The sequence below is a fragment of the Vanessa atalanta genome, chromosome 18 (assembly GCF_905147765.1).
Source record: "Vanessa atalanta chromosome 18, ilVanAtal1.2, whole genome shotgun sequence".
NCBI lineage: Eukaryota > Metazoa > Arthropoda > Insecta > Lepidoptera > Nymphalidae > Vanessa > Vanessa atalanta.
Genome location: NC_061888.1, coordinates 4,155,348 through 4,180,747, shown reverse-complemented (window position 1 = coordinate 4,180,747; position 25,400 = coordinate 4,155,348). Strand labels below are relative to the sequence as shown.

The 25,400-nt window shown below is 31.5% G+C and overlaps 3 protein-coding genes across 6 annotated transcripts; 1 reads left to right on the top strand and 2 right to left on the bottom strand.

Annotated features, from left to right (window-relative positions):
- The first annotated feature begins 1,985 nt into the window (after window positions 1-1,985).
- On the top strand, window positions 1,986-7,224 carry LOC125070966 (beta-mannosidase). The gene is made up of 12 exons (XM_047680999.1): window positions 1,986-2,164; window positions 2,319-2,465; window positions 3,028-3,176; window positions 3,599-3,792; window positions 3,944-4,202; window positions 4,697-4,868; window positions 4,955-5,086; window positions 5,156-5,330; window positions 5,401-5,974; window positions 6,062-6,191; window positions 6,259-6,644; window positions 6,720-7,224. Exons 1-12 carry the CDS (start codon window positions 2,032-2,034, stop codon window positions 6,954-6,956), a joined length of 2,688 nt encoding a protein of 895 aa, XP_047536955.1. The 5' UTR covers window positions 1,986-2,031; the 3' UTR covers window positions 6,957-7,224.
- Window positions 7,225-8,852: 1,628 nt separating this feature from the next.
- LOC125070742 (transmembrane protein 245) lies at window positions 8,853-25,240 on the bottom strand. 4 transcript variants are annotated; one of them, XM_047680688.1, is made up of 14 exons: window positions 24,763-25,240; window positions 24,297-24,443; window positions 23,833-24,061; window positions 23,105-23,681; window positions 22,784-22,955; window positions 22,002-22,169; window positions 20,440-20,451; window positions 19,480-19,669; window positions 18,673-18,857; window positions 17,791-17,925; window positions 17,074-17,170; window positions 12,502-12,673; window positions 11,577-11,756; window positions 8,853-10,982 (listed from the first exon to the last, which is right to left on the bottom strand). In XM_047680688.1, the coding sequence occupies exons 1-14, from the start codon at window positions 25,123-25,125 to the stop codon at window positions 10,955-10,957; spliced, it is 2,655 nt and encodes an 884-aa protein (XP_047536644.1). In that variant the 5' UTR covers window positions 25,126-25,240; the 3' UTR covers window positions 8,853-10,954. The 4 variants fall into 4 exon arrangements, with proteins under 4 accessions (XP_047536644.1, XP_047536645.1, XP_047536646.1 ...); XM_047680689.1 differs by having other exon boundaries at window positions 8,853-9,676; XM_047680690.1 differs by lacking the exon at window positions 20,440-20,451.
- LOC125070745 lies at window positions 13,679-15,707 on the bottom strand. Its single transcript, XM_047680692.1, has 2 exons — window positions 15,476-15,707; window positions 13,679-15,370 (listed from the first exon to the last, which is right to left on the bottom strand). Exons 1-2 carry the CDS (start codon window positions 15,629-15,631, stop codon window positions 13,889-13,891), a joined length of 1,638 nt encoding a protein of 545 aa, XP_047536648.1. The 5' UTR covers window positions 15,632-15,707; the 3' UTR covers window positions 13,679-13,888.
- Window positions 25,241-25,400: the final 160 nt, after the last annotated feature.

Here is a 25,400-nt window from a genome sequence, read left to right as displayed (position 1 = left end):
CTCAGAAATAATGTAACTCTCTAGCAACGAAAAAAAAATTGAATTAGTTCATTAGTTCCGGAGATTACCCCACATACAAATAAACAAATTGTATCTCTAATAGTAGCATATTAAGAATATGTTATATTCTTAATAAAATAAATCTTGATATGGTTAAGACATACTTTGACAACTATATAATTGTGTTTTTATAAATAAATGATTAATTCGTTTTATATAATCGTTCATTGCTATGAGTTATATTGAAAAATGTGATTTAATTGTAAATTAAAATAATTTACTTATATTACTAGTAAACAGTTTCAAGTTCTTAAAAGAAAACATTATATTATGCTTCTAAATATATTTTTTCTTTATCTGAAGTAATTTACTTGCTATAGAAAGGAACGAATGGTCATAATATACGTATTGATAAGTTAAATATTTAAACTATTTGAAGCTTAGTAACCTAACAGAAAGTAGTGTGCGTGAGATATTATAAGTACAAGATGGGAATCATATTATGATTGTGTGAGTTTAACTCTAGTGTGTGGTTATCTACACACATGACATTATATCAGTTATTGGAGATAGTTGCTCATACATTAGGGGTGAAAACATTTAGACGAATGTCGATATTCGAATTATATTTTATATATAATATGAAAATCTTTTGTGATATGTCGTTATAAATAAATACAAAAAAAAAAACAGAAATTAGGCCTTCTCTATTTTTGTTTTCGACTGTGTAGAAACTTCTTGCACATATTATTACATAAGGTTGTTAACAATAATTGTTTTCTGTATTGTTAACTATAAAGACTGATTTTATTTATCTTTATTGTAATAAAATATTTATATTTTATGCTTTTAAATAGTTAATTAAAGTATAATTGCGATAAGATATGAAAATTTCTTTTCATAAGCGTAAATTTATTTTTAATCGTAATTCATCGATATATATGTACTAAGCATTAGATATGGTGATCCGAACTGAATCTGTTCACCTGAAATTAGTGTCGATTTGCTATTAAAGCAGTGTGGGCACGAACGAAACGACGCTAATAATTTTAAAAAAAAAATAGTATGATTCTGAACTTGAGTAACAATTCTGTAGTTAAGAAAGTAAAATAACTTCTTGTTTAGATGATTAAATACAGAGAATAACATCGAAATACCACAAAAAAAAAGCAAAACGCCAATCAATACGATCTGTCAAATCAAAAGGGCAGCCATATTGGTACACGCCATGTTGAACGGAAAGCGTAAGTGGTATGAAATTCCCGGCGCTTTTGAAGAACACTATTCTCTATAAGAAATTACATAACATTATCATATTTAATAAAACAATGAAAGGCGTAAGATGCCAGTGTCCAATAAAAAGATGCCAAACTAATCTTCCAGTAATAGTTACTAACCAATGTATTAAATTAATTTATTGTTGTTCTTAATTAAAAGATTTTATAGATAAGTAATTGTCACTTGGTGCAGCACTGTTGGCATCCCAATTCTTCTGAAACAAAATCAAAATGCCTGCTTCGCTAACAGCACATACTCTTTACATAGACGTGCCGTCATATATTTTTTACAGGCATTTATTAAACCTGTAGTGTTTGTTTGTCAGTGTGCGAAGTAAAATTTTGCAAGCTTAAGAACTACTTCCTTTTATCCCACAGAGTAAAAATTTTACATTAAATTCGAAATAAATGAATGCTCCAGACGTAGGAAATCTAAGCGGTCAATAGCATCGACAAGACATTTGTTTCTAAATTATTTATTTACTGTTACTTTAATGTCAGATGTTTTCGAATAAGACGATCATTTGCTTATGATATATTTATTAAGTAAAATAAAACCGATTTATTTAAGATAATTATATACCAGATATATCAGACGTATACGTAATAGTAACTGACAGGCTTATCGATAATTTCGTTACACATGCCTATAGCGCAGTATACGATTGAATGAATGTAATGACATCGAGACCGAACTCGTTGTTCATTAATGTACCTACTACTAATGTATTACTTTTCTTATTTTTAATGAATCATGAAGTCACTAGTAATATTGTTATTTCTAATTAGTTTTTTGTTAAATTTACATAAAATAAATTGTTTACTTAAGCTCAGTTTAGAATCATCGAATGAAAATGTGAAGTGGACGCTCGAAAACAGAAACAAGTGTAAGTTTACCAAAGTAAACAAAACCAAGTAATAATAATATGTCGTTTATTTATATGGTTTAAAACGATATTTTTTTCCACATAAATCAATATTTATATTTAATCGCTAAGATGATAGAGAACTCCGTCGAAACTAAAATCTTGTTTTTTCTAGCAATAAATATACCAGGATCAGTGCCGGGGGGAGTTTATACCGATCTTCAAAATGCGGGTATCATTGGTGACATTCTATCGGGTTACAATGACGTCCTCACTCGCTGGGTAGCTTATGATACATGGACATATACGAGCAAATTTAATGGTACAAAATTGTTTATGATCTATTGAATACAATATATCTTCTTACAAATACTTATAACAACGTCTGTTTCCTGATTCCTGACTGACAGTCAAAACTAGTCTAAAAATCTGGAATATATGTCTGGTTTATAACCTTAGCATCCATCAAGGAGTTTTGGAAATTCAAGGGACGACATGGGAGGGGTAATTTAGTACGATAGTCCGTATGAAGCCGGGACGGGTATTTAGTTCATATCAGATTGTGTAAGATATATATTTATTCTAATGTGTACCTACTTACGTTAAATTAATGAGTTGTTTAGTGATGAGTGATTTTTATCTCTGTTATAGAAATTAGTAAACATTGTTGACATAAATATAATATAATCAACTCTTAAACTTTAGTCAATTTATCGAAATGAGTCATCATTAAACATGTATTTAAATATTTGAAATATATAACGAATTAACGTAACTAAACCACTTGGAAAACAAGTAGTTTTTAACTATAACACGAAACCTACACGGCACAGATATTTCGTGTATTAATTTCATACAATTATATATTTTACTTTCATTTGCAGTTAGCGCAAATAATTTAAATTCCGCTGTGGTCAAGTTGGTTTTAGAAGGTGTCGATACAGTAGCGTATATAGAATTAAATGGTATACCGATTGGCTTAACGAAGAATATGTTTGTTAGATACGTGTTTGATGTCAAAACATATTTAAAGGTCAGTCGTATTTTTTTTAGTAAGTATTTAGGACTAACGTCCAGTTTCTGAAACTATGATAAATGTCTAATTTTATTAATTTATTAATTATTTTGATTTATCTCAATCGTAATTGGTGGATGGCAACCGGTGACGCAATAAGCGACCGAATGAATGTTCAGTGATTAGTCAGATTAGTAATATTTACATTGTTCATATTTGCAGAAGCAGGGTATTTTAAATATTACTATGTTTTTAATATTTATGAAGTTAAATAAAAATATCCTGTTTCCTGTCAAATTGGTAATCGTATTTATCTGTGATCGCGTAAAATCGTTAAATTGATGAACAATATTTATGATATTTATGGTTAATAATACTAAGATACATTTATTACATTTTTTAAAGAACACGTTATTATTAATTAAAATTATTCTTTCAAGGAAGGTGAAAACAAACTAACGTTTAATTTTGAGTCACCAATCGAATATGCAAAAACTCGCTCAAGACAACATTTCGCAGCTCCCGAGTGTGTCCCAGACGTGTACAATGGAGAATGTCACGCAAATCAGATAAGAAAGATGCAAGCCTCATTTAGTTGGGATTGGGGACCGGCATTTCCATCTGTTGGAATCTGGTAAGAACTGAAAGTATAGTATAGTTACCCAAGTAAAAAAAATCAGGGTGATACGCTTCCGTATCTAGGAACAGATCATAAAGCTTTTGGTCATGTTAATTCCAATTTTTCTGTAATCAAGGTTTTGTTCATAGCTTAATATAACTTTCAGGAGAAATGTTCGATTAGAGTTTTTCAACGGTGCCGTGATACGATCAATTACTACTCATACTGAGAAGAAGGATACGATATGGTTTCTGACAGTAAAAGTTTACTTAGAAACGAGCGACAATATTCGAAATATTTCTGGTTATTTGTCCGTTTATTTATCTGTTGAAGGTCATTCAACGATAAAGATCGGCAAAAACGTAGATACTCGGACAAATAGTGATGGAACATTTGACGTCGAACTTGAAATGAACATAAGTGAAGTAAGTTAATTTGTCTGAAATCCATTATTAAAAAAGTGCACTAGACACTTACCTACTATATAAGACTCAGTGTAGCCAAGCAATTCTAATTCAAATTTAGGATTTAACAAAATTTAATGACTGAAATTAAAGTCGAACTAAAATAATAGAAAAGCGTTCGGTAAGGATATCAATCCGATAATAATTATCTGTGCTTGTTTCCATTGCAATATGTTTTCACAAACTTATGTTAACACTTGGCCCACACTACATTCCGTCAATGCAACCACTGCGTGTTCTTGCGCACTACTTTTGTCACTTGTGTTTTTGATGCTGTTGAGGAGCAGTCGTTCAGAATTTATTTCAATGCTTCCATAGTTGCTAATTGATCAGCTACGCTTTGATAGGAGTATGTCAGACATTAAAGATAAATGCAACTTGCTCCTCTGTGCTATATTATAATTTCTCATACTAAATAATTTAACATTATAATAATTAATTGTTTTTTACTGTAGAATATGGTTCGTGAATGGTGGCCGAATGGGTACGGCAGCCAACATCTGTATAATCTTCTTGTCTTCTTTACCACACATGGGGATCGGAGGGACCGAGAAATTTCTCAGAAGCATGTTAAAATTGGATTCCGTACTATAGAACTTGTAGAACAAAAAGCTTCTTTAATATTGGGTTTGTTACTTACAAACTACAGTTTAGATTCTTTACTTTAAATAATCATGATATAATTAATCAGTTAAAGTGCATTTCTTTCATAGGAAACGAAACTCTTGCTGGTCAAGGTCTAACGTTTTACTTCAAAGTCAACGGACATCCGCTCTTCATGAAAGGATCTAATTGGATACCCTCAAACATTCTTCCGGAAATAAATGAAAACGATAAAATCAGAAGTAGGTAACAACAACAGATCACTCTTAATTACTTTATACTTTTAATGTTTAGGATTTTGTTGATTTCAGTTGACAATCTCTTGACTGCGGCTCGCGATACACACATGGCGATGCTTCGTGTCTGGGGTGGGGGAGTTTATGAGTCTGATTACTTTTATCGGCGTTGCGATGAACTAGGAATTTTAATATGGCAAGACTTTATGTTTGCGTGTGCAATGTATCCTGTTGATCCAGAATTCTTAGAGTAGGTTACGTTTATTGGGTTGGTAAGCCGTTGCAGTCAATGATTGTAAGAGCTTATTCCTTAATTTCAGCAACGTGAGAGCAGAAATACAACATAATGTGCTCCGACTTCAGCATCATCCTTCTATAGCAGTTTGGGCAGGCAATAATGAAAATGAGGTTGCTTTGCGTGGAAATTGGTACAGTACTCAAGCACAGTTTGAAAAGTACAAAACAGAGTACATAAGACTCTATGTAGATAACATTAAACCGATTGTAGAAAGCATCGACCCAACAAGACGATATCTTATTTCGAGTCCGTCAAATGGTCGAAAGTCTGAAGAAGATGGATACATCGCAAAAAACCCTTATGATCCACATTTTGGGGATACTCATTATTACAATTACTTAGCAGACAACTGGGACTTAAATATCTATCCCCAAACGAGGTTTGCATCAGAATACGGATTCCAGTCTTTGCCATCTCTTAAAACAATGAAAACGGCAACGAATAAAACGAGTGATTACAGAATCGATAGTGATTATTCCAAACACAGGCAGCATAGTCCAAATGGTTACAGTTTTATCGAGTCACAAATGAATCGACATTTAAAACTTAATAAAGATGACCCAAAATATTTCGAAAAATTTGTCTATTACAGCCAGGTAGAATCATGTACAAAACTATATTAAAACTTATTGTTATAACTTTTCAAAGTTTTGTTATAAATATTTTTGTGTCGTTAATTTCAGATATCACAAGCAATGTCAATCAAAGCCGAAACAGAGTTTTATAGGCAAAGCCAAGCTGATTGGTACACGATGGGTGCCTTGTATTGGCAATTAAACGATGTATGGCAAGCTCCATCTTGGTCTGGGATTGGTGAGATACACTAAATACGGCTTAAAGCGTAATGATTTTCAAAAACTCAACTATGTATATTTCACAGAATACGGCGGAAAGTGGAAAATGCTGCACTATTTTGCAAAGTCATTTTTTGCACCAGTTTTAGTATCACCGCGTTTGACCTTGACAAAAAATGTTGACGTTTATTTGATCAACGACAGATTCGTGCCAATAATTAATGCAAATATTACTGTTGAAATGTTTAAGTGGAATAGTTTTACTCCAATCAAGTCGCAATCTTACTTGGCTAATGCCAAGCCATTGAGTAGCGAGAAACAATTTACTATAGATTTATGGGACGCAGATAAAAAAGATGAAATATTCTTAAGGTTTGCCCTTCAAGCAGACGGGGTTACATCATCACCACAAAACTATATATTCCCTGTACCTTTGAAAAATGCAAAAGGTTTGAGGACGCCTAATATAAAGGTACGTAACAAATGTATCAAAATTTCAAGTTAAATACGAAAACGTATAATATTAACAGATTTACTTCTATTACAGCTTGATGTTTCTGAAACGACGGCAGTTTGTGGGAATGGAACGTCATTCACGGTGAACTTAAATGTGGATACAATAGTTCCTTTTTTGTGGCTCGAAGCTAATTCTATTGATGGACACTTCCACGACAATGGTATCATAATAACTGAGCCAAAAACAAAAGTTCATTTTTGTACAAAAGAGAAAATAAACGCACAACAGTTAAAAAGGGGAATAACCTTTAAATATTATGAAAACTAAAGGCTTTACTTGGAAGTGTTGTTTAGTGGGTGTTTAGTTATATAATGATTTCTTCTCTCTTTCGGTCATCATTGATTTCAAATTAGAAAGAATTTATAGACATATATAGACATTGCATTGTTTGACTAATCACCCCCTATAGAATATTCAAGTGAAGTTATTTATTATTAGAAAAATGTAATATTTATAATAATCTGTGAATAAAATGCCTTCAAAAGTAACCATAATTGCTATTTAAATAAGGACGAGGATTTACAAATAAAATAAAAATTAAAAAGCAAATGAATTACATTTATTTTCGCTTACAATGAAATTGCGTGAATTGAATGCTAAACTTATTTGCAGTACAATGCGTATAAATTAATTTTTGGACGATTTTTCTTGAACTGGTAAGGGCTTGTTTTTTCATTTGAATATAGAATAATTTATTTTACAATAGCAGCTTATAAATTATTAATACAGCTTGAAAGTGATTACAATATTATTTAAAAATTAATATTAATAATTTAAAAACATTTACATTGAGATATAAAGATATTGGAATTTATTATTATTAATAATATTATTTGTATCATATAAAGGATAATATTAAAATCGCTATTAATATCTTTATATAGTCGTAATAAACAAAGAATTGTATTATAATAATAAAGTTTATGTTAAATTAAGCTCGGTTGAAACAATACACTTAGGTACAAATATGGCCAAAGCATTAGAAGGAGTGCCCTTACCTATGTTGAATAGGCATCATAAGCATTTCATATATAAATATATGGAGTAATGACATAGTAAACCATTAACATAGTATAAAATAAAATTAAGCAGATTTTCTCCTCTTGTCTTATGCATTATATGCACGAACATTTTAAAAACTTACAAATACATAATCTCATAATCCTGTTTTCAATTAAAACATTTCACAGGATACTATTCTTTAACTATTAATTATAAATGATTAATAATATTATCAACATCAAAATTTTTTACATTAATAAAATTAAATTTTAAATACATCATAGAACAGATTAAATATTAAACAAGCTGCTCCTAAGTACAAGGCGTTTGTAGCAGATGCTTCACCGTGAGGTAAGTATTGTTCTAAATTAGCTCTTAGATCAAAATAATTTCAATACAACGTAGACCAAATAGATAACAAAAAAGTTGCCAAAAAAATAATTGAGTTATATTTTCATATTTAGAACGATATTCAAAAAATGAATAATTATATTTTAATATTCCAATACGAATTTCAAGATTGTTTAAAACCTCGTTTATGTGTTTTTGTTATTATTATTTTATATATCTAGCGATATATTTTTCTACCGTTATATTCAAACATGGGTATTTATTATTTTTTACATACATAAATCGTATATAAAGTTTAACGTTCGTTGCTTGACATAATAATTTTAAAATAAGTATAAAATTGTCTTAGTAGAATTAATTTTGGAAGTCCTAAACCTTTCCACATTAAGGGTTGGTCACAGAAATATATAAGGATAGATACCTCAAGTCCTTCGATAGTTTCAAACGAAGCGTGTCCTCTTTTATACGTGTCTTATGACGTCACGATAATGTTAATATTAATTGTTATAGCTTAATTAAATATATAAAAATTTAATGAATGTAAATATGAATAATTAGATGTAATTCTGCTCTCCTTCTGTTCCGATATCACTTAAGAGTTAAAGCAGTTAGAATATAGAGAAATGATAACATTTTCTGAACCGACAAATATAAGGTGACAGTTTCATTTGAGTTCATTTATATTGCGCGTTAAGAAAACACACCTTATTTATTGAATTAATTGAAAGCCGCAATGGATATTTAATCAAGCGATCAATTCACTTGCAATTTAATTAATTTTTAAAATTACATTTATTTTTTAACAATTTAAAAAATAAATGTAATTTTATAACAAAACTCCTTACACAACTGTTCTTAAAGTTTACTTGAGAGTTGAGACATTATTTGTTTTTTTTCTGATTTAATAACTTTTAACAAATTATATACATGAGTAAACACGCGTTATCTATCTTTATATATATCTGTTATTTTTAAGTATATAACAAAGAATTAGGATTGAAATTTATCTAAAATATAGATATCGTTTATGTGCATGCATATATATATATATATATTATCATGCAACAATGAGCGTCTGTTCGGCTTAATTCTATGCTAAAGTTATATTTGTTTGTTAAATACAACCATTTTGTAATAATATACTATTTTTAAAAAATATTTTTTTAATTGGTAAACTTATTTAGAGATTGTGTAGTTAAATACTGAATCCTATCACGTTATCATTGACATTCGAAAGACACTGTTTAAATAATCTCCCTAACTCTTCTTCTTCAACAACATTAAATTCATAAAAAGCCGTTCGGTTCAAGTTCACTTTTATTTAAATAAAGTTGAAATATTTTTATTTTAGTTCAATTTTTTATTTGATTAATAAACTTGTATTATGTTTATGTATCGGACATTTATTGAGCATATCCTCCGAATACTTACAAACGTGTAAATCAAAAAGGTACTATGCGTAATAAACATGATATTTTATGAGCTGATTTTTAAAATTATCATGTTTTATTACAAAGGAGGCCAAGATTATTTCTCACGGCTCATTGATATATATTATTTTATTTAAAAAAGATTCAATTCCCTCCGCTTGTTAATGTTAGTGGCCCATGCATGTTCACAGATAAGCACCGAGTCTGGAAAGAAATATCCGTATGTTTTAGTACATATATTTATATACCATGTGATGATTATTGTGAGTTTTGTATATCATGCATGAATACAATTTATGACCGGTTACTATATTCGAGAACGATCACATTAAATAACATACAGAAAATTCAATATAAGTTGCAAAAATGTATACAACACGTGAAACTGAATTAGACACGTCGCTGGAATGCGGAATCCCGCTCAGTGTCCTGCTCTTAGTACCGATAGCATCATATTTTCTACCGTTTCTTGCATTACGTCATTAACGGCTCGTTACTCGTAGCTCATAAAAAATTGGTTACTGATAATGTAACCCTTCTTTAAATATAATGACCGGACATTAGAGGTGAGCATATATTAATAAAAATAATTTTTAGTTATATATTTCTTATGTAATATATTTTGTATAAAAAATATTAAGTTAATAATAAGTATATGTAACTTAATTACTAATATAAGAAAACGATATGAATCATATAATGTATACTCGCCTCATTTTTAAGAATCTAGCCCAAAACTACGCCATGCATTGAAATACATACCTTATATCATTAGTAATTAAGGTAGAGATTATAAAAATAATGTAGCTGGGATGAGAAAGATCGTATAACAATTTTACTTTAGGGCTTTAGTAAATTGTAGTATTTTTTTAATGCGTTTGTTGTTGTGCAAAACGGTTGAAATTCAATAAAAACGACTTAATTTATTTTATTTAACTTATATATGTTACTTTTCTACGTTATTAGTTATTAAGCGTTGTCTAAATTTTCCATTTTAGAATGAATACAACGCTTAAAACCACGATCCATAAGCGCTCGCGAAAAACTATTTAAATTAAATTATTTTATATTTCGATTTTTGTCACAAGCAAATAGCATTATTTATTTGTACATATATTTTGCGGTAAATTGGTTGATATTATACATAACGCTTTTACAAAACCACGAATCAAAAGATTAGAAACGAAAAATTTCAGTCATATGAAGGTTGCCTCGGATTGATTACAAACACAAATTAAGCTTACACAAACAATAGTGAGCAGGTGTTTCAGTACGCAATCTTTAGGTTTAGGTTCATGTGCCTTAACGACTTCACGTGTCCTAGCGATTCATATACGGGAATGTTAGCCAAATTTAACGTGACTTGAATGGGATTCCCATATGAGTATCTTTTTAGTATTACATAATGCAATGGTGTGCGTTTAAGATTGTGTTAGTGGTGAACAAACGAACGTGCACAAAATATTAGATACAATACACACCTCACTTTAAAATACATTCCAACAACGACCTAAGTAGAGAAAACTTTAGTAAAACATATAAATTATATGAAAGTTTATAATATAACACTAAAACAATACAATATCGATGACACTATTTACAATGTTTAAACAATGGGCAGCATGAAATACATTCATTATCAGCAATTAAACAAAATATATTTTTTTATTATATCAAAAATAAAGCTAAGTAAATACTCATATAGATTACAAAAATAAAATGCATGTATTTAAAAAAAGTATATAATGTACAAATGAAGTGCAATAGACACTTAATTAATTATAATGTATATCATAATGTAAGATCAAGGTGATAAGAAAAACAAATTGTATTTGTAAGAAATAATATACCAGTTAACAAAATAAACAAAAGAAATATTATTAAAAATATATAATAAACGACTTTTGTCTTATTTTATTACATCGACAAAGTTTTTTTTTTTTTTGAGTTTGTATATAAATTATTTGAGGTTAATTTAATATTTTTGTGCATTTAAACACTTTTGTTTTTTTTTATACTAACGTGAAATTTGTGATGATATTAAGACAAAAAACATTAAATAACAGCGGATGTAACTTTCCCAAGTAATATTCATCAAGTTTACCTGACACGTGAGTGTAGAGCCGCTCGTTCTTCAGACGGAGTATCTCTTAAGAACGTGGAAGACAAGTTCAGCACCACCATGATACAACACAGGAGCAACGGCCCCAGGATGGCTCCCTCTGGGCCCAAGTAGAAGATACCGCCGGCTATAGCCAAGCCCGTGACGTAGGGATGACCACCGCTGTGAATGTTATTAGGGAGAAGGATGTTATAATGATTTTTCTAAATTCGTTATGAATTCAATTTTAATTTTTAAATCTAATTTCGTTGCCTGTATTTTTATTATCTATATGAAATGGTAGTTGTAATTACATCACTTATTTTTAAAATAGAAAAAAAATCTGTGTACTTTTGGAACTAAATACTATTACGCGGCTTACGGTAGCGTTAACAGGCAGAAATCGTGACGATTTAGTTAGTAAGAAAAAAGCGTCACATCCAGGCGACATTTTCCCCTCTTTCTCCTTGTCACTTTTTTATGTCATGTTTTACTTGTTCTCAAACGTTTTAATGGATATTTTTTACACAACATGAATGAAGTTGCTTTCGCTATGAAATCAACTTCATTCTGACTAAGTGTCGCACGACACCTCTCGCTTTTTCTTACTATAATATTTTAGTCTATTAATAAATAAATAATGATTATGGTCATCTTCTCTCACAATTGTGTGTTCTAAATTATAAAGATAATTAGAATTAAAATTGAAATAATATAAACAAAGATATATTACTTCAGCTTTTATGAGTGATTTCAAGATAACAATTTAAAGCAATTAAGAACTATTTCAAACAAGTCATTATCAGTAATAATGACGTCTATAACAAAAAATAAGAAAGAGCTTAACTTCAAGCTGATTAAACTATTATTTGAAATTATATTCGGAATGCACTTGGATTGATATATAATCTGTTGTGATAAAGCTTACTCTTTAATCTCGGCGTACACCGCAGCGTCAAGGAAGGCGATGGGCGCCGCCTGCGCCGCGGGCAGCAGGCACGCCGCCATGGGCCGGCCCTGCAGCCACACGTCCAGAGCGGCGGGGATGCCCGCTAGGTAGGGACCTAGGAAAGGTGCCGCGCCTAAAACTGCTGCTAGAACTGAAAACGGGAAAATTCAATATCGAATTAGTAATGTTTAATCTTTGTTATTTTTTTTATGGTATTGGTGGGCGGACGAGCATATGGGCCACCTGATGGAAAGTGGTCACCACCGCCCATAGACAAAGGCACTGTAAGAAATATTAACCATTCCTTACATCACCTATGCACCACCAACCTTGGGAACTAAGATGTTATTAATAATTGTTAGTTTTTTTTTCTTTATTTCGCTCTTGTTTAAATAGATACGTCGGAATTAAAAACTAATATTGAACATTTATATTAATTTCGTTTGACAACACCGACCGAATGTTAAAATGTTCTCCTTAATTTTATTTTAATACTACTTAGTAATCCCCGGTATCCGTTGCAATTGGTCCTTTCATAAAATTACGCTATTCTGTCAGAAGCCTTCTAAACATACTGGACGAGATGGACGGATTATTGTGGTAAAATTTAGACCTCCTAACATTTTGAACCGCAATCTGCAATGAACTTTACAAAGTTTGAATGCGTGGTTGTCTCGGAGCCCCTTTGCTTTTCCTAAATTATATTTTCTGCAACGCAATTTTATTCAGATACGATGTTTTTTTACTATATGACTGATATTTATGATATGATATGAAAGATATGTCATCGTAGTCAAAGATTTAAATAAGAGTAATATTTATTTTGCTTTATCAATTTTTGGTTGTGAACCCTAACCGAGGCGAAGTGTAAGCAGTTGCCTACACTGTCTAATCTGGTCCTGTATTATTTTTAAAATTAAAAATTTATAATATAGTGATGTGTTTTACAAACAATGAGTATTATTAAATTTATAAACTATTCATACAAAAACTTCTAATAACATTTATATGGAACGTAACGTTGCGTACTTTTCATTGCCTTCACTTTATTTTTGAGACATAAGTTTATTAAGTCACAATAGCGATGTCGAGAAAAGTTTGACAAAATCTGGAAAAAGTAGTCGACTTTTGTTTAAAAGCGAAACATATGTTATCACTATAATTTAGTAAAGACTAGCAAAATAAACCTAATTAACAAAACGAGCTTCATATTGACAATAACGAATGTTGATGTCTCTTCAACGTGACTCCGTTCAGATTAAAATTATACAGCAGTAAACAATGTGGTCAATAAGATACTATTCGGGGCAAAAAGTCAACAAAATAATTTCGGAATGTATTTATTATGGAACAATGATAACATTCATTAAGTTTTAGTTTTCTTGTTAACGCTCTGTCTCGGCGTACGCAGTTGTGCGTATACATATTTGTAGAAATCCAACGCTCTCTGTCGATTGTACGCAGCGGTGTTCCGGCATTGCGTGCCGATACAATGACTAACGTATTCCTCCTTCGGCGGAGATTTGTTTTCTATCGGTCTGCTTCGAGTTCTACTAGTACTACGCAGCGTTTCAACGAAGTCTTTTGAAGAATCGAATACCACTTTTATTATAGTTCTGTTGGTCATATTTAAATGACTGTCTTTCAAAAGATCGTCCTTATCGATCGCCGTCATAGCGGCCCCCGCGTCTCCGTGGAGGGACTTCGCTTGTCTTATCAAGTAAAATGTAGGCGCTGGTTCCGTGACATCATCCTCTGTAGTCACTTCGTTATTTTTAATCGTGGAGTGCTTATCGTTGTAGAGTAAACACATAACTTGGGGGTCAAGGTTTAAATGGCACATGTCGCTTTCTAACAGCTTAACGATTTCGACGGGCAACACGCAGGACGTGACTAGGCACGTGTTGTTATTGGTCAAATTTAAAATTAGACTGTTCTGTTCGTTACTCGTTTGGGAGTTAAGGAATGCGATATTTCGACATTTGCAGTCGATCTTGTTCTCCCTGTAAGCGATCTGCGAACCCGCAGATTTGCAACTCGCGTAATCGAAATAAAGCGAATATGGTTCAACATTTTTTATTTCGTTGCGGTTGAAATGCATACGTTTCTTGTTCGTCGCTTTCCTACAGCATTTCACGTTCGCCAACGCATCCCTTCTGAGGCGATCGATGCTGTTATCCGTAACATCAGTGTTCACAGATTTCGTATTTAATCCCAGAGCGCTTATACTCTTAAAAGTGTTTCCTATAATGTACAAATTATCGGTTGTTACATTGATTGAATTTGTTGTTATATCCCCAAAAGCGCCGTGTAATATCTTCGTTGTGGAACTCTGTATTGTTATACCTTTAAATTCAATTTTGTCAATTTTGCAATTTATAAGACCAAAAAGCGTATTATCGTTACCCGTTATAACTTCAACGCCTTCGCTCTGTATTTCTGTTATGGTAACGTTTTCGAATTCGACACTTTTAATACCACTTACATTATAAATTGCTTTAGTGTTAATTGAATTGATAATACTATTTACAATATGAATCTTTCTGTAATACGAAGCGCCCATACATTTAAACTCAGAATTGGTGCTCGGCGATTTGAACATATTTCTTGGAAACGATAAGATTTCTCTTATGTTTTCCAACTTCACTTCGGGCGGTGTTTGTAATAAGGAGCTAGCAGACAGAGAAACAAATTCAAGTCGAATGCAATCTTTGATTACAAACTTCTGTAACCGCGATGGTCTCTGCAATATCGGACAGTCTAGAACTACTCGTAAGTCTCGACAATTCTCTATCGTGACCGTTTGTATGTGATCCGTGTAAAAATCCTTTAGATGAATAGTGAAGTCCTTGAACAAAAAAAACGTTCTCATTACGATATTAAATTAAATGTAAGAATTTATTGGTAATCGAATCTTAGTTAAAATATATGTGTTATAATATTCATTACTCACATCATTTTTTGTCACTGCGCAGGTGTATGTGATCTCGTTCGGAACATTATTGACACAAGACCATTCCGGATGATGACAATTCGTAAAGTTAATCCTAACTCCACAAGTGTAACGAATTAAAGCAAAAAAGACGAATAGTAAAGTACTGTTAGACATTGTCGCATAACAATTACGTAATAAAAATATTATATATATCGCGGAAAAGACGAGTTATAAAAATGTGACGCGGATCACGAATGAGTTCCATCGTGAGATAATTGACTAAAATGTCACAAGTAAAAAAATATATAATATAACTTATTTATCAGTTGAGAGTGTAACCGAATTAATCGAAGGCTCAATGACCTCGGACGAGATTAATTAAAAAAAAAACACAGGAAGCTGATTCTAAATAATTGTTATTCATATTTGCAAAAATATTATTTAAATTATTTATTTTCATCATATCAAACACCAAAAAAATTTTATATGATTTCGTATAGCTTTTGTTATACTGTTTTCAATTTTATACAAAATGTGTTCAATATAACAAAAATCTTTATATTGGTTTTTTATATATAGTTTACATTCCATAACCAAGATTAAAGTTTTAATGTTCAATATAATACGTCTTGGTACATAGGTATCAATTATATATCATTTTTAATTTTAAAATGAATCGTATTTTTGGGAATATTTTACCGGTTATTTAATTTAATTACCTATATTATCTAATAAAATTACGATTCAAAAGAACTTGAAGCATATTTAAATTTAGAATACACAAATGTATAAGAATTATATCGAATTTAATTTAACAGTACAATTCCGTACAAGTAAACTTACCAGCCTTATAAAGGACACCGCGAGACGATAGCAAAGTTTATTTTTAGAAAGTTGTACACACGATAGGGCATCGGGAAGACTGTTATATAACGTCGAGTAAATACTAAATGCCTAATAATTTCGTACTTAATTCTTATTATAGATCTTTTCACTGTAATTATCCTTAATTATTACAAATATAATCGAATTTGTAATTTCTTTCGCTGTCTTTTTGTTAAGTTAATTAATTATCTCACGCACACTAAGATATATCGTTGTGAGCGTCACTTGTACAAATGCACGCCGATATAAGGGGATAAAATAGGAGGGGTTAAAATAGGAGGGGCCTTTAATGTATCGATAAAATTTTTAGAATTGATAGTATGCGAATGGTAATACATAGAACGGTAAAAGATCAATCTTAGTAATATTTAGGTTAAGAATTTTAGAATATAAAAATATTGATATATATATCATAAATTTGGTCACATTTAACAAAATGATATTTCGGTTTCAATAGATTTAAATAGCTATTAATATTGATTTCTGTTATTATTGTATCAATTATATTTCGACCTATTATAATTGGTCGAAATATAATTAGATTTAACTTGCTTGTCGTGTATTTATTATCCATAAGTTACAACACCTCTTTAAATATTTTTTTTACGATAAATATAATTTCAGCGCCATCTAATGTACGTTGTTAGTACTGTTCTAGAAACGTTTCAACGCTAGCATTTATTTTTGTATAAGATGTAGAAATTTGACATATCTATAGAATATTTTCTTACCAGACGGCAAATAAACAACTTTGGCTCCGAATAAGTTGTGAACCAACCACGTCCACAGACCGTAAAACAGCGCCATCTTGAACGACGCTCTGAACACCTGTAATGTACAAAGAGATTTTAACTGCAACAATGGTATTTATATTAAACGGCTGAATCACATTAACATTTTGTAGATTACATATTTGGACTTCAAACAGGATGGTGTTATAATTTGTTTTGTTTGTTATATAGGTTTGAAACGTTAAATGTAGTTCGAACTAACGGCGATGCCACCCGCTGTGTATCCCCGTAATTTTAATCATTATTCGCACCTGTACACTTCACACCCGCCTATGATTGTGTGTGTACTCAATTCAGTATTGTGTTATTCAAGTTCATGTTTATAACTATTAAAGTTCTAGTTCTGACATGTTTTATTTACCTACGATATAAGTATATATAAATCAATGCAAGTAAAAAGCTACATTTATTAATATATAATCGTTATAAAACCTGACTAAGTAGATTCTACCGGCAAACAAAATTTAATCTTAATTCGAATTGATGGTACTTTTGTAAAAATAACAATTCAGAAGTGCTTTCTTTTCTTTCTTTAAAGTTCTTATATAAGTAGCTCGCGTCTTAGGAGTTGGTTGTTAAGTGTTAGGAAAAAAAATCCTATGCCGAACATTGGTTTTTAAGTTTGGTTCATGTCAAATTTCTAAAAATCTAGTTCACCTGATTGATAGCGACGGACAAAGCAATGCCCAGCCTAGGACCGAAATTTGGTTGAATCCGAGTGATAACTTCCACGGGCTTGTAGAGGGCGTTGCTCGAAGCCAACAAATAGAACAGCGTCGTGAAAAATACCACCTAGTGACAAATAATGAAATAACTCATATAATACATCATAAAATAAGCTCTTCATTTCAGAAACGCAAATAATCACAAAGGTAAAATTCAACTTTTACCCTTAGATTATATAAAAAGCCGAGATGACCCAGAGGTTAGAACGCGTGCATCTTAACCGATGATTTCGGATTCAAACCTAGGCAAGCACCACTGAAAATTTCATGTGCTTATAATTCATCTCGTGCTCGGCGGTGAAGGAAAACATCGTGAGGAAACCTGCATGTGTCTAATTTCAACGAAGTTCTGCCACATGTGTATTCTACCAACCCGCATTGGAGCAGCGTGGTGAAAACCTTCTCCTCAAAGGGAGAGGAGGCCTTAGCCCAGCATTGGGAAATTTACAGGCTGCTAATGTAGTGTAAATATAAAAATAAATGACAGATTGCATCCATGGACCCCCATGGAACATTAAAGTGAAACAACATAATTGAATACCATATCAAAATCGGATGCAAATACCTGATAAAATGTAGTAAGTAAACGTTTGTTAATATACAATCTACCAATTCTGTAAGTTACTTTTGGATACATCTGCACAAATAAAAGATTAATCTTGTGTACTGGTTGTGACATTATGATTATTATGATCCATTTTTATAATCGAAATAATGTTTTTAGCACAAATTCAAACATTTATTGGTTACAATAATAAACCTTAAATTTCCTGCTACACTACTACTACTGTGTTTTATGTCCAACGAAACTCACCAGATTAATAAACATATTTATGATAGCACCTCCTCCGCACAGCAACAAGGACGTGAAGGCACCCAAAGACCCGGCCAACAGAGACACGTTACTGGCCAACGGAGCCCAGATATTCGTCGCTATGGCACTAAGAGTTCCAACATTTGCTTTCACCCAAGCTACAATTCCGCTGTAGTCGAATAAACCTGGAATAAAATAATTTGTGGACATATTTAGACAAACTTCATGTTAAGACGGTGAAGATATAATACTAAGCTAGAGAGCGTTGGATCAGCTTGCTTTCGTGAAGTAATTGGTCATTTACTGCATGATTATCCTACAAATGTCCACTAACCCGCAGTTGTTGGGATTAACTGCCAAAACTTCTTAAGATGTGCCAGTGTTCTATTGGATACTTTTAACATTCTAGCTGTTCGTTCCAACTTCGTTCGTGTGAAGTAAGAATTTTATTTACTTCCCGGTCGTATTGCCATCCATATCCATCCATTTGGGTCCAAAATAAGCCATATAGGGACCCACTCAAATACAAACAATATCACCGAAGTCAGTCTTACCGTTTAGGAGTTCAGTTACATACACACCAAATTTGCCACAATGCTGAGCGTTTATAATTAAATATATCACAGTTAATAGATGAAATTGAAATGCATTTTACGAACTCCAATATTTTTCGAAAAAATTCGAAACCGTTAAACATAAGCTAAACTACTTTTATAATAAATGAAAATTAGATAGAAATCTGATATTCTATTCATATGAACAACTAAATGTTACTAAGTCATTAATTTAAAAATAAAAAGTGCTCACCTGGCGCACCAACGTCGTTTACAAAATTATCCCAAGAGTCCTGAACAGCGGAACCATCAACTTGAGGACCCAACTGTGCTGCAAACGTTCCAGAAACCCAACTCTGATAGACACGGTCCCATATTTCCAAGACTTGCTGTTCAACGCGTGCTATTTTTTCTGGGTCACCTTCTTTGAGAATGCTTTTAACCTATTCCGGAGAAATTGTGTTTTTTATTGGTGAAACGTGAGATGAGAGGAATGTTAAGTATTTATAAGGCAGGAGTATTATTGTTATGAAACTAATGATAGCGCAGATTGCTCAATGATAGATACATCTCGTGGATTAACCTTAAATTAAACGTTAGATCTATTAACAGCGATAATTAAGAAGTTTTTTTTAATAAATTTCCTCTTTATAAAGTCTTTTATAAAAGACTTAAGACAGAAAACAACTTGATATTCCTGACACTATATATGTAGATATTATATATGTATGTCAACAGTGAAAATTTTTAGGTGTATCTTAAAATTTATTCCTATATTAATATGGATATGCAAGGAGCTAGGATTATTCTAAATTCCCATATGTTAAGATTTGCGAATCACAGAAGTTGATATGTTAGTTTCAAAGATTATAAAACATAAAACATGTCTGATGTTATAAATTGAAGTATAAATCTGTTCACACATGAAGGCGCGCCCCTCCAGTCTCTCCGATAAATTTGATCGGAATTCAACGTTCATTAATCAAATCGATGCTCATGTTTACAAGATATCGTAGTGTGCGTGAGATGATTAACATAAACAACACAAATTAGAATTTATTATTGCTTTTGTTTTTGAGTTTTACGTGTAGTTTAATGTGGAGGGGCGCGCCTTCACGAGTGATAAAATCTATAAGCCACCATAGATACCAACATCTTTCACGAAAACCTCTTCGTGTTATAAACAACATATAAATATTTTTATGTAACTTACGTATCTCATTATCTGGAGTGGCCCGAAAGGGGTTGCATAAAAAATAAATGTACTATTTATATTGTATACTAATATTAAATAATTTCTGTTTGTTTATTTTGGAATCTATGACTAGCATATTATTGGAATTGACATGGACTAATGGGTGTAGGCGAATTGGCAAATATACCCTCTGGTGGTATGTGGTTACCAACCGCTGTAAGAACTATTAACCATTCCTCTCGTAACCAATACACCACCACCCTTGGGAGCTAAGATGTTATGCCACTTGTGCAACAGTTCAGTGCATGTAACTGGAATATATTTAAAAAAAAAAGTTGAAATAAAAGAACTTTATTATACTATTTTACAAATAAGCTTATATTTAATATCTGTACTATAATGAACTTTATTTTGTTAACAGAAACAATTGTTAGCAAAAGTTTCCGCTAAGTCAGTTAGGTAGAACTAAAATTTAACTGCAGGAAATTAAGTCAAGTATATGTTTGCAAAATGAGGAAATAATCATGATGATATATATATATATATATATATATATATATATATATATATATATATATATATAAATAAATATATTAATTATTTCAAAATAAATCAATCAAAATATGCCTATATAAATAAGATTATATCCTCATTTTCAGTTCTTATCAAATATATACACATATATATATAAACTCAAAAAATAAAATAAAACTGTTTTAATTTATTTTAAATTAATATTGTCATCAGAGACTGATTAAGTTAAGAGTAAGTTTGATAATGTTTTTATTTACATTACATTAAATTTGTGCATTATAATTAAATAAAATTGTGTTAAGGCCATCGTGAGAGAGGGATGAGTCCAAAAAAAATTAACACGCAAATATATTTTTTTTACCACAAGCTCCAAATCCTATTTTAAAACATAGACTAAGAAACAAAACCGTAGTCCAGGAGTGGAATTGTTAAATTTAAAAAAAAATGTACGTATGCGGGTCGGGTAGCTATTATAATATATAATGATAACTACCTATGTTTTTAATGTTTATATTACATATGATATGTTTATATAAAACACATAAACACACTTGATAACCTGAGCGTTATATGTACAATGTGTTACATTGTATACACATACAATACTTGTCAGATGTAAGTGTGAGTAATCTTTAAACAAGGTCATATAATATATCTTCAAGTGGATATAGCTTGGCTTTAGCGATTTTTTTTACATAGAGGTTGTTTTGCGGTCTATGTGCGATTCGCAATGCTGGAATACAAACAAACCCAGCGGTGATCCCTCCATCCCGGGGTCGCTTGAGTATGCGACGGTGATGGCCAGATAAAATTGTCAACACTTATTAATATTTAATTAGTTATGGAAGAAATAATAGTATTCATTCTATTTGGAAAAAAAATGCGTGCAATTCTAACTCGGTGACAGAAACAGCTGATTTGAGTCAGAAACTTTTCTCTCAAATTTGACCTTGACCCGCGATTAAAGTAAAAAACTTTAATCGCGTCCTATAAATTATCTCAAATAGTTTTAATTTTAATATAAATGCGAATAAACTAATACTTACCCCTGTAGAAATCCCTTCTCGTCCATAAGTGTAGGCATTGTCAATAAGAGAATCCAATTTTTCCTCCCAGCCCTCGGGTAGGTATGCGTGCAGTTCGCTATTCTGAACAAAAGTACTGTTCAAGAGACTGCCACTAAGTTGTACCACCACTATCGCTTCAGAATATATCTGGGAAGGAAAAAAAAATAGATTCAAAGTTCCTGTGTTGTTTATATCTAAGTTATTGTTTGACTGTTGGTAGAATTGGGTTCCTCGAGAATTTTAATTTTGATTTGACACAATTGATTTCGGTATTAATCGTAACTTTATAGGTAAAGATCAATTCATTTGTATAATTATATTTTACTTTTTATTAACACCACACGATATTGTGTAAAAGATAAGGGAATAAATGTCTAATTATTTTGACTACCATAATATGCAATCAGGCCAAGTAACCCAAGGTAAGTCTCTCGCTATGGTAGAATGCGCGAGCAATCCCGTAGTGACGATCTCCTAAGAGAGGGACAACTCCCTGTGCCGCTGTTATTTTAGTGGGTATTCCGGTATGCTGGGGTGCACTAGGCCTTTACCAACACTATATGTGGGGGAAAGGTGTAAGAGCGTTTTTCCAGCGAGAAAAAAGAGGGTATACCTTTCCTCTTAGAACCGGGAATAGAATGGCGATTTGCAAGCTCGCAGAGTTGGGTATCCTTTCAGTAGTTATTATAAAATAGCTTTTATTATATGATTATTAATCTTTAGGAAAACAAGTACCATCTTAGCTAATAAGATGCATTTACCTGTATACAAATAAATATTGTAGTGATCGCCACAAAGAGTATCAGTCCAATGATCACAATACAAGTTGATACTGTGTCCACTGACTCGTACGCCATGTCTATGACACTCCTGTTACAGATTGACAGCATCTTTCCAACGCCTCGGACTTGAGCTGGGATAAGAGCTGTTTTTCTAAAAACGAAAAAAAAAAGATTCAGTTTTTAATTTAATAATATCCATTCTAAATAATTTGATAAAACAATTATTTTAAGTTATTGAGGAAAAAAAATATTATATAAATAGAATATTAAGGAAGTGAAGGACATGTTAAATAATAGTACCTGTCATTCCACCAGCTTCCAACTTTAGACATTACATTATTGTATTGATTCTCAAAGAATAACCAAACACCAAAGAAATTAAGCGATTTCTTGATAATATGAATCGCTAGAAAGAACAGCATAACAGGCAGTAGCCAAATATATTTCCAAATAAGCATACAGAGGCACCCAAAAAATAGAAGCTTGAAGTAAAGAGCTGTCTCATCGTCATTAAAATTATTTCTGATGTAATTTTCATCCAAAGACCTCTGTCTGAATGAGGCTAAGAGTCGATTTTCGAAAGCAGTTTTCGTTTTCGGATTTGGTAATGGAAGGGCAGATAACGTTCTAGTTTTAAATAACATTTTGGCTTGTCTCGGAGAACTTTGAATTGGTTCGTTTCCTGTCCAACTTCCCCTCTTTGTGAGTGTATCTGGTGTGATGGGGGAAGGAGAATCCATTTCTGGTGTAGAGTCTTTATCACTTGCTTCTGGTGCTCCTTCTTCTGGCTTTTCATCTATCTTTTCAAGAGTTGAGCTCTCTGGCTGACGATTTGTTAAAGCATGTTGGAGAGCTGTGATCATTGATGCTTCAGGATCTAGTGTATTATATAGGAATTTATTAGTTAATATTCAATTAATTTCAAAAGTAATATATGCTAATATAAAAAAAATACACTTTTGGACAGTCATATATTTGAACAAAAAAACATTTTAGCTTTATAACAAAAAAAATTTCATTACACAAACCTCGAGATAACAATTGCTTGTGTATATGTAAAACTTCTAGAACAAAGCCTGTAATTCCGATGGCTTGTAATAGTATGAACATATGCACTTTGAATGATCCAGCTAAATTAGCTAAGAAGCTCGCTATAACTAGCCAGAGAATATGAGAGGTTGTCCGGAACATTCCAGCCCTTGATGGACTCCATAGAAAATACACACTTATCATATATGCAACAGCTATTGTCATTGTCTGGAATTATAATTTTATTTTTTGTCATGCACATTAGTCAGTTTTTTTACAGGTATTTTTATATAATTATTCGAAGGCTATTTTTTAAATGAAACATTAAAGTCAAATACAACATAACACAGTACAGTTAGTACTAACATAAAAATTACATTCTTTAAAGTGATTGTTTTGTCATGTGAAATGTTTTGAGAATAATATCAGAGTATTTTTTTGTTTTTATTATAAAAGTACTCACTATGTACGAGCTGCATAGTCTTATGAGAAGTGTTGTAGTAAAACTGATGAAGCTGACTAACTGCCAGAAGATACAGCAGAAACTGCGTGGTATGGCACCATACAGCCATGGTAATATAAATATTGCAGACAGCAACCCTATTACAGTCTGAAATAAAATAGTTTTGCATGAAGGCATATTTTTCCTTAGTTATTTAAACCTTATTGTATTTTTATTATTTAATATCATAGTTCTATATCTATTAAATTGAACTATACAAAATAAATAAATATTTATCTTTTTTAGGTGTTATTAGCCAAGCATAAACAAAATTACATAACAGAAAATAATCATTAGTAGGCAATTGACAAACTTTCTTCAAGCAACTTATTGTTTTCTTATAAATATACTTCAAGTGTTGATAATACTTTGAGTCAGAATTCTGACTAATAGGTAAGAATAGAAATTACTGACACCTAATGATTACCTTATAATGTTCTTTGAATTGATGTCCTACTGTATCTGATGCATAATTGATTACATTTACAGGTATTAACGTTAAACCATATATCACAGACGAATCGGATTTACGAAGATCTTCAAACCATGTTTTTATTTTTTTTGATAATTTATATTTAAAGGGATGAAGCAATGAACCAACGAGTAGAGCCCAAAATAACGGTTTGAAAAAGGGCTCTAAGATTAAAAATAGCACATAGATGGCCGCACAGCATATTGCTAGAATAAATAGGGCGAAGGCATTATAGAACCCATGTTTCATAGGTTTTTCGTTCCCTTCCGATAGTCCACCGATAATATTAAAAATATTTTCAAACGGCGATTGTTGCATTGCTAAGCCACATTAAAGACACTAAATATGTAAAAAAAAACTAGTTTATATAAAAAAAAATTACACTGATTTCTAATGAGATCATCCTAATTTTGTATTTTCGGCAATATTTGACTATTTTGACATATTATTCTTAACGTTGCTGTCATATTGTCACTTTGACAATGATATCAGTGCGTTCTGGAACACAAAAAAGTAGGGAACGCTATGTTCATACAATTATTATAGTTTATACTCTGATTATATAAATAAAACCAAGAATATGCTAATTTATC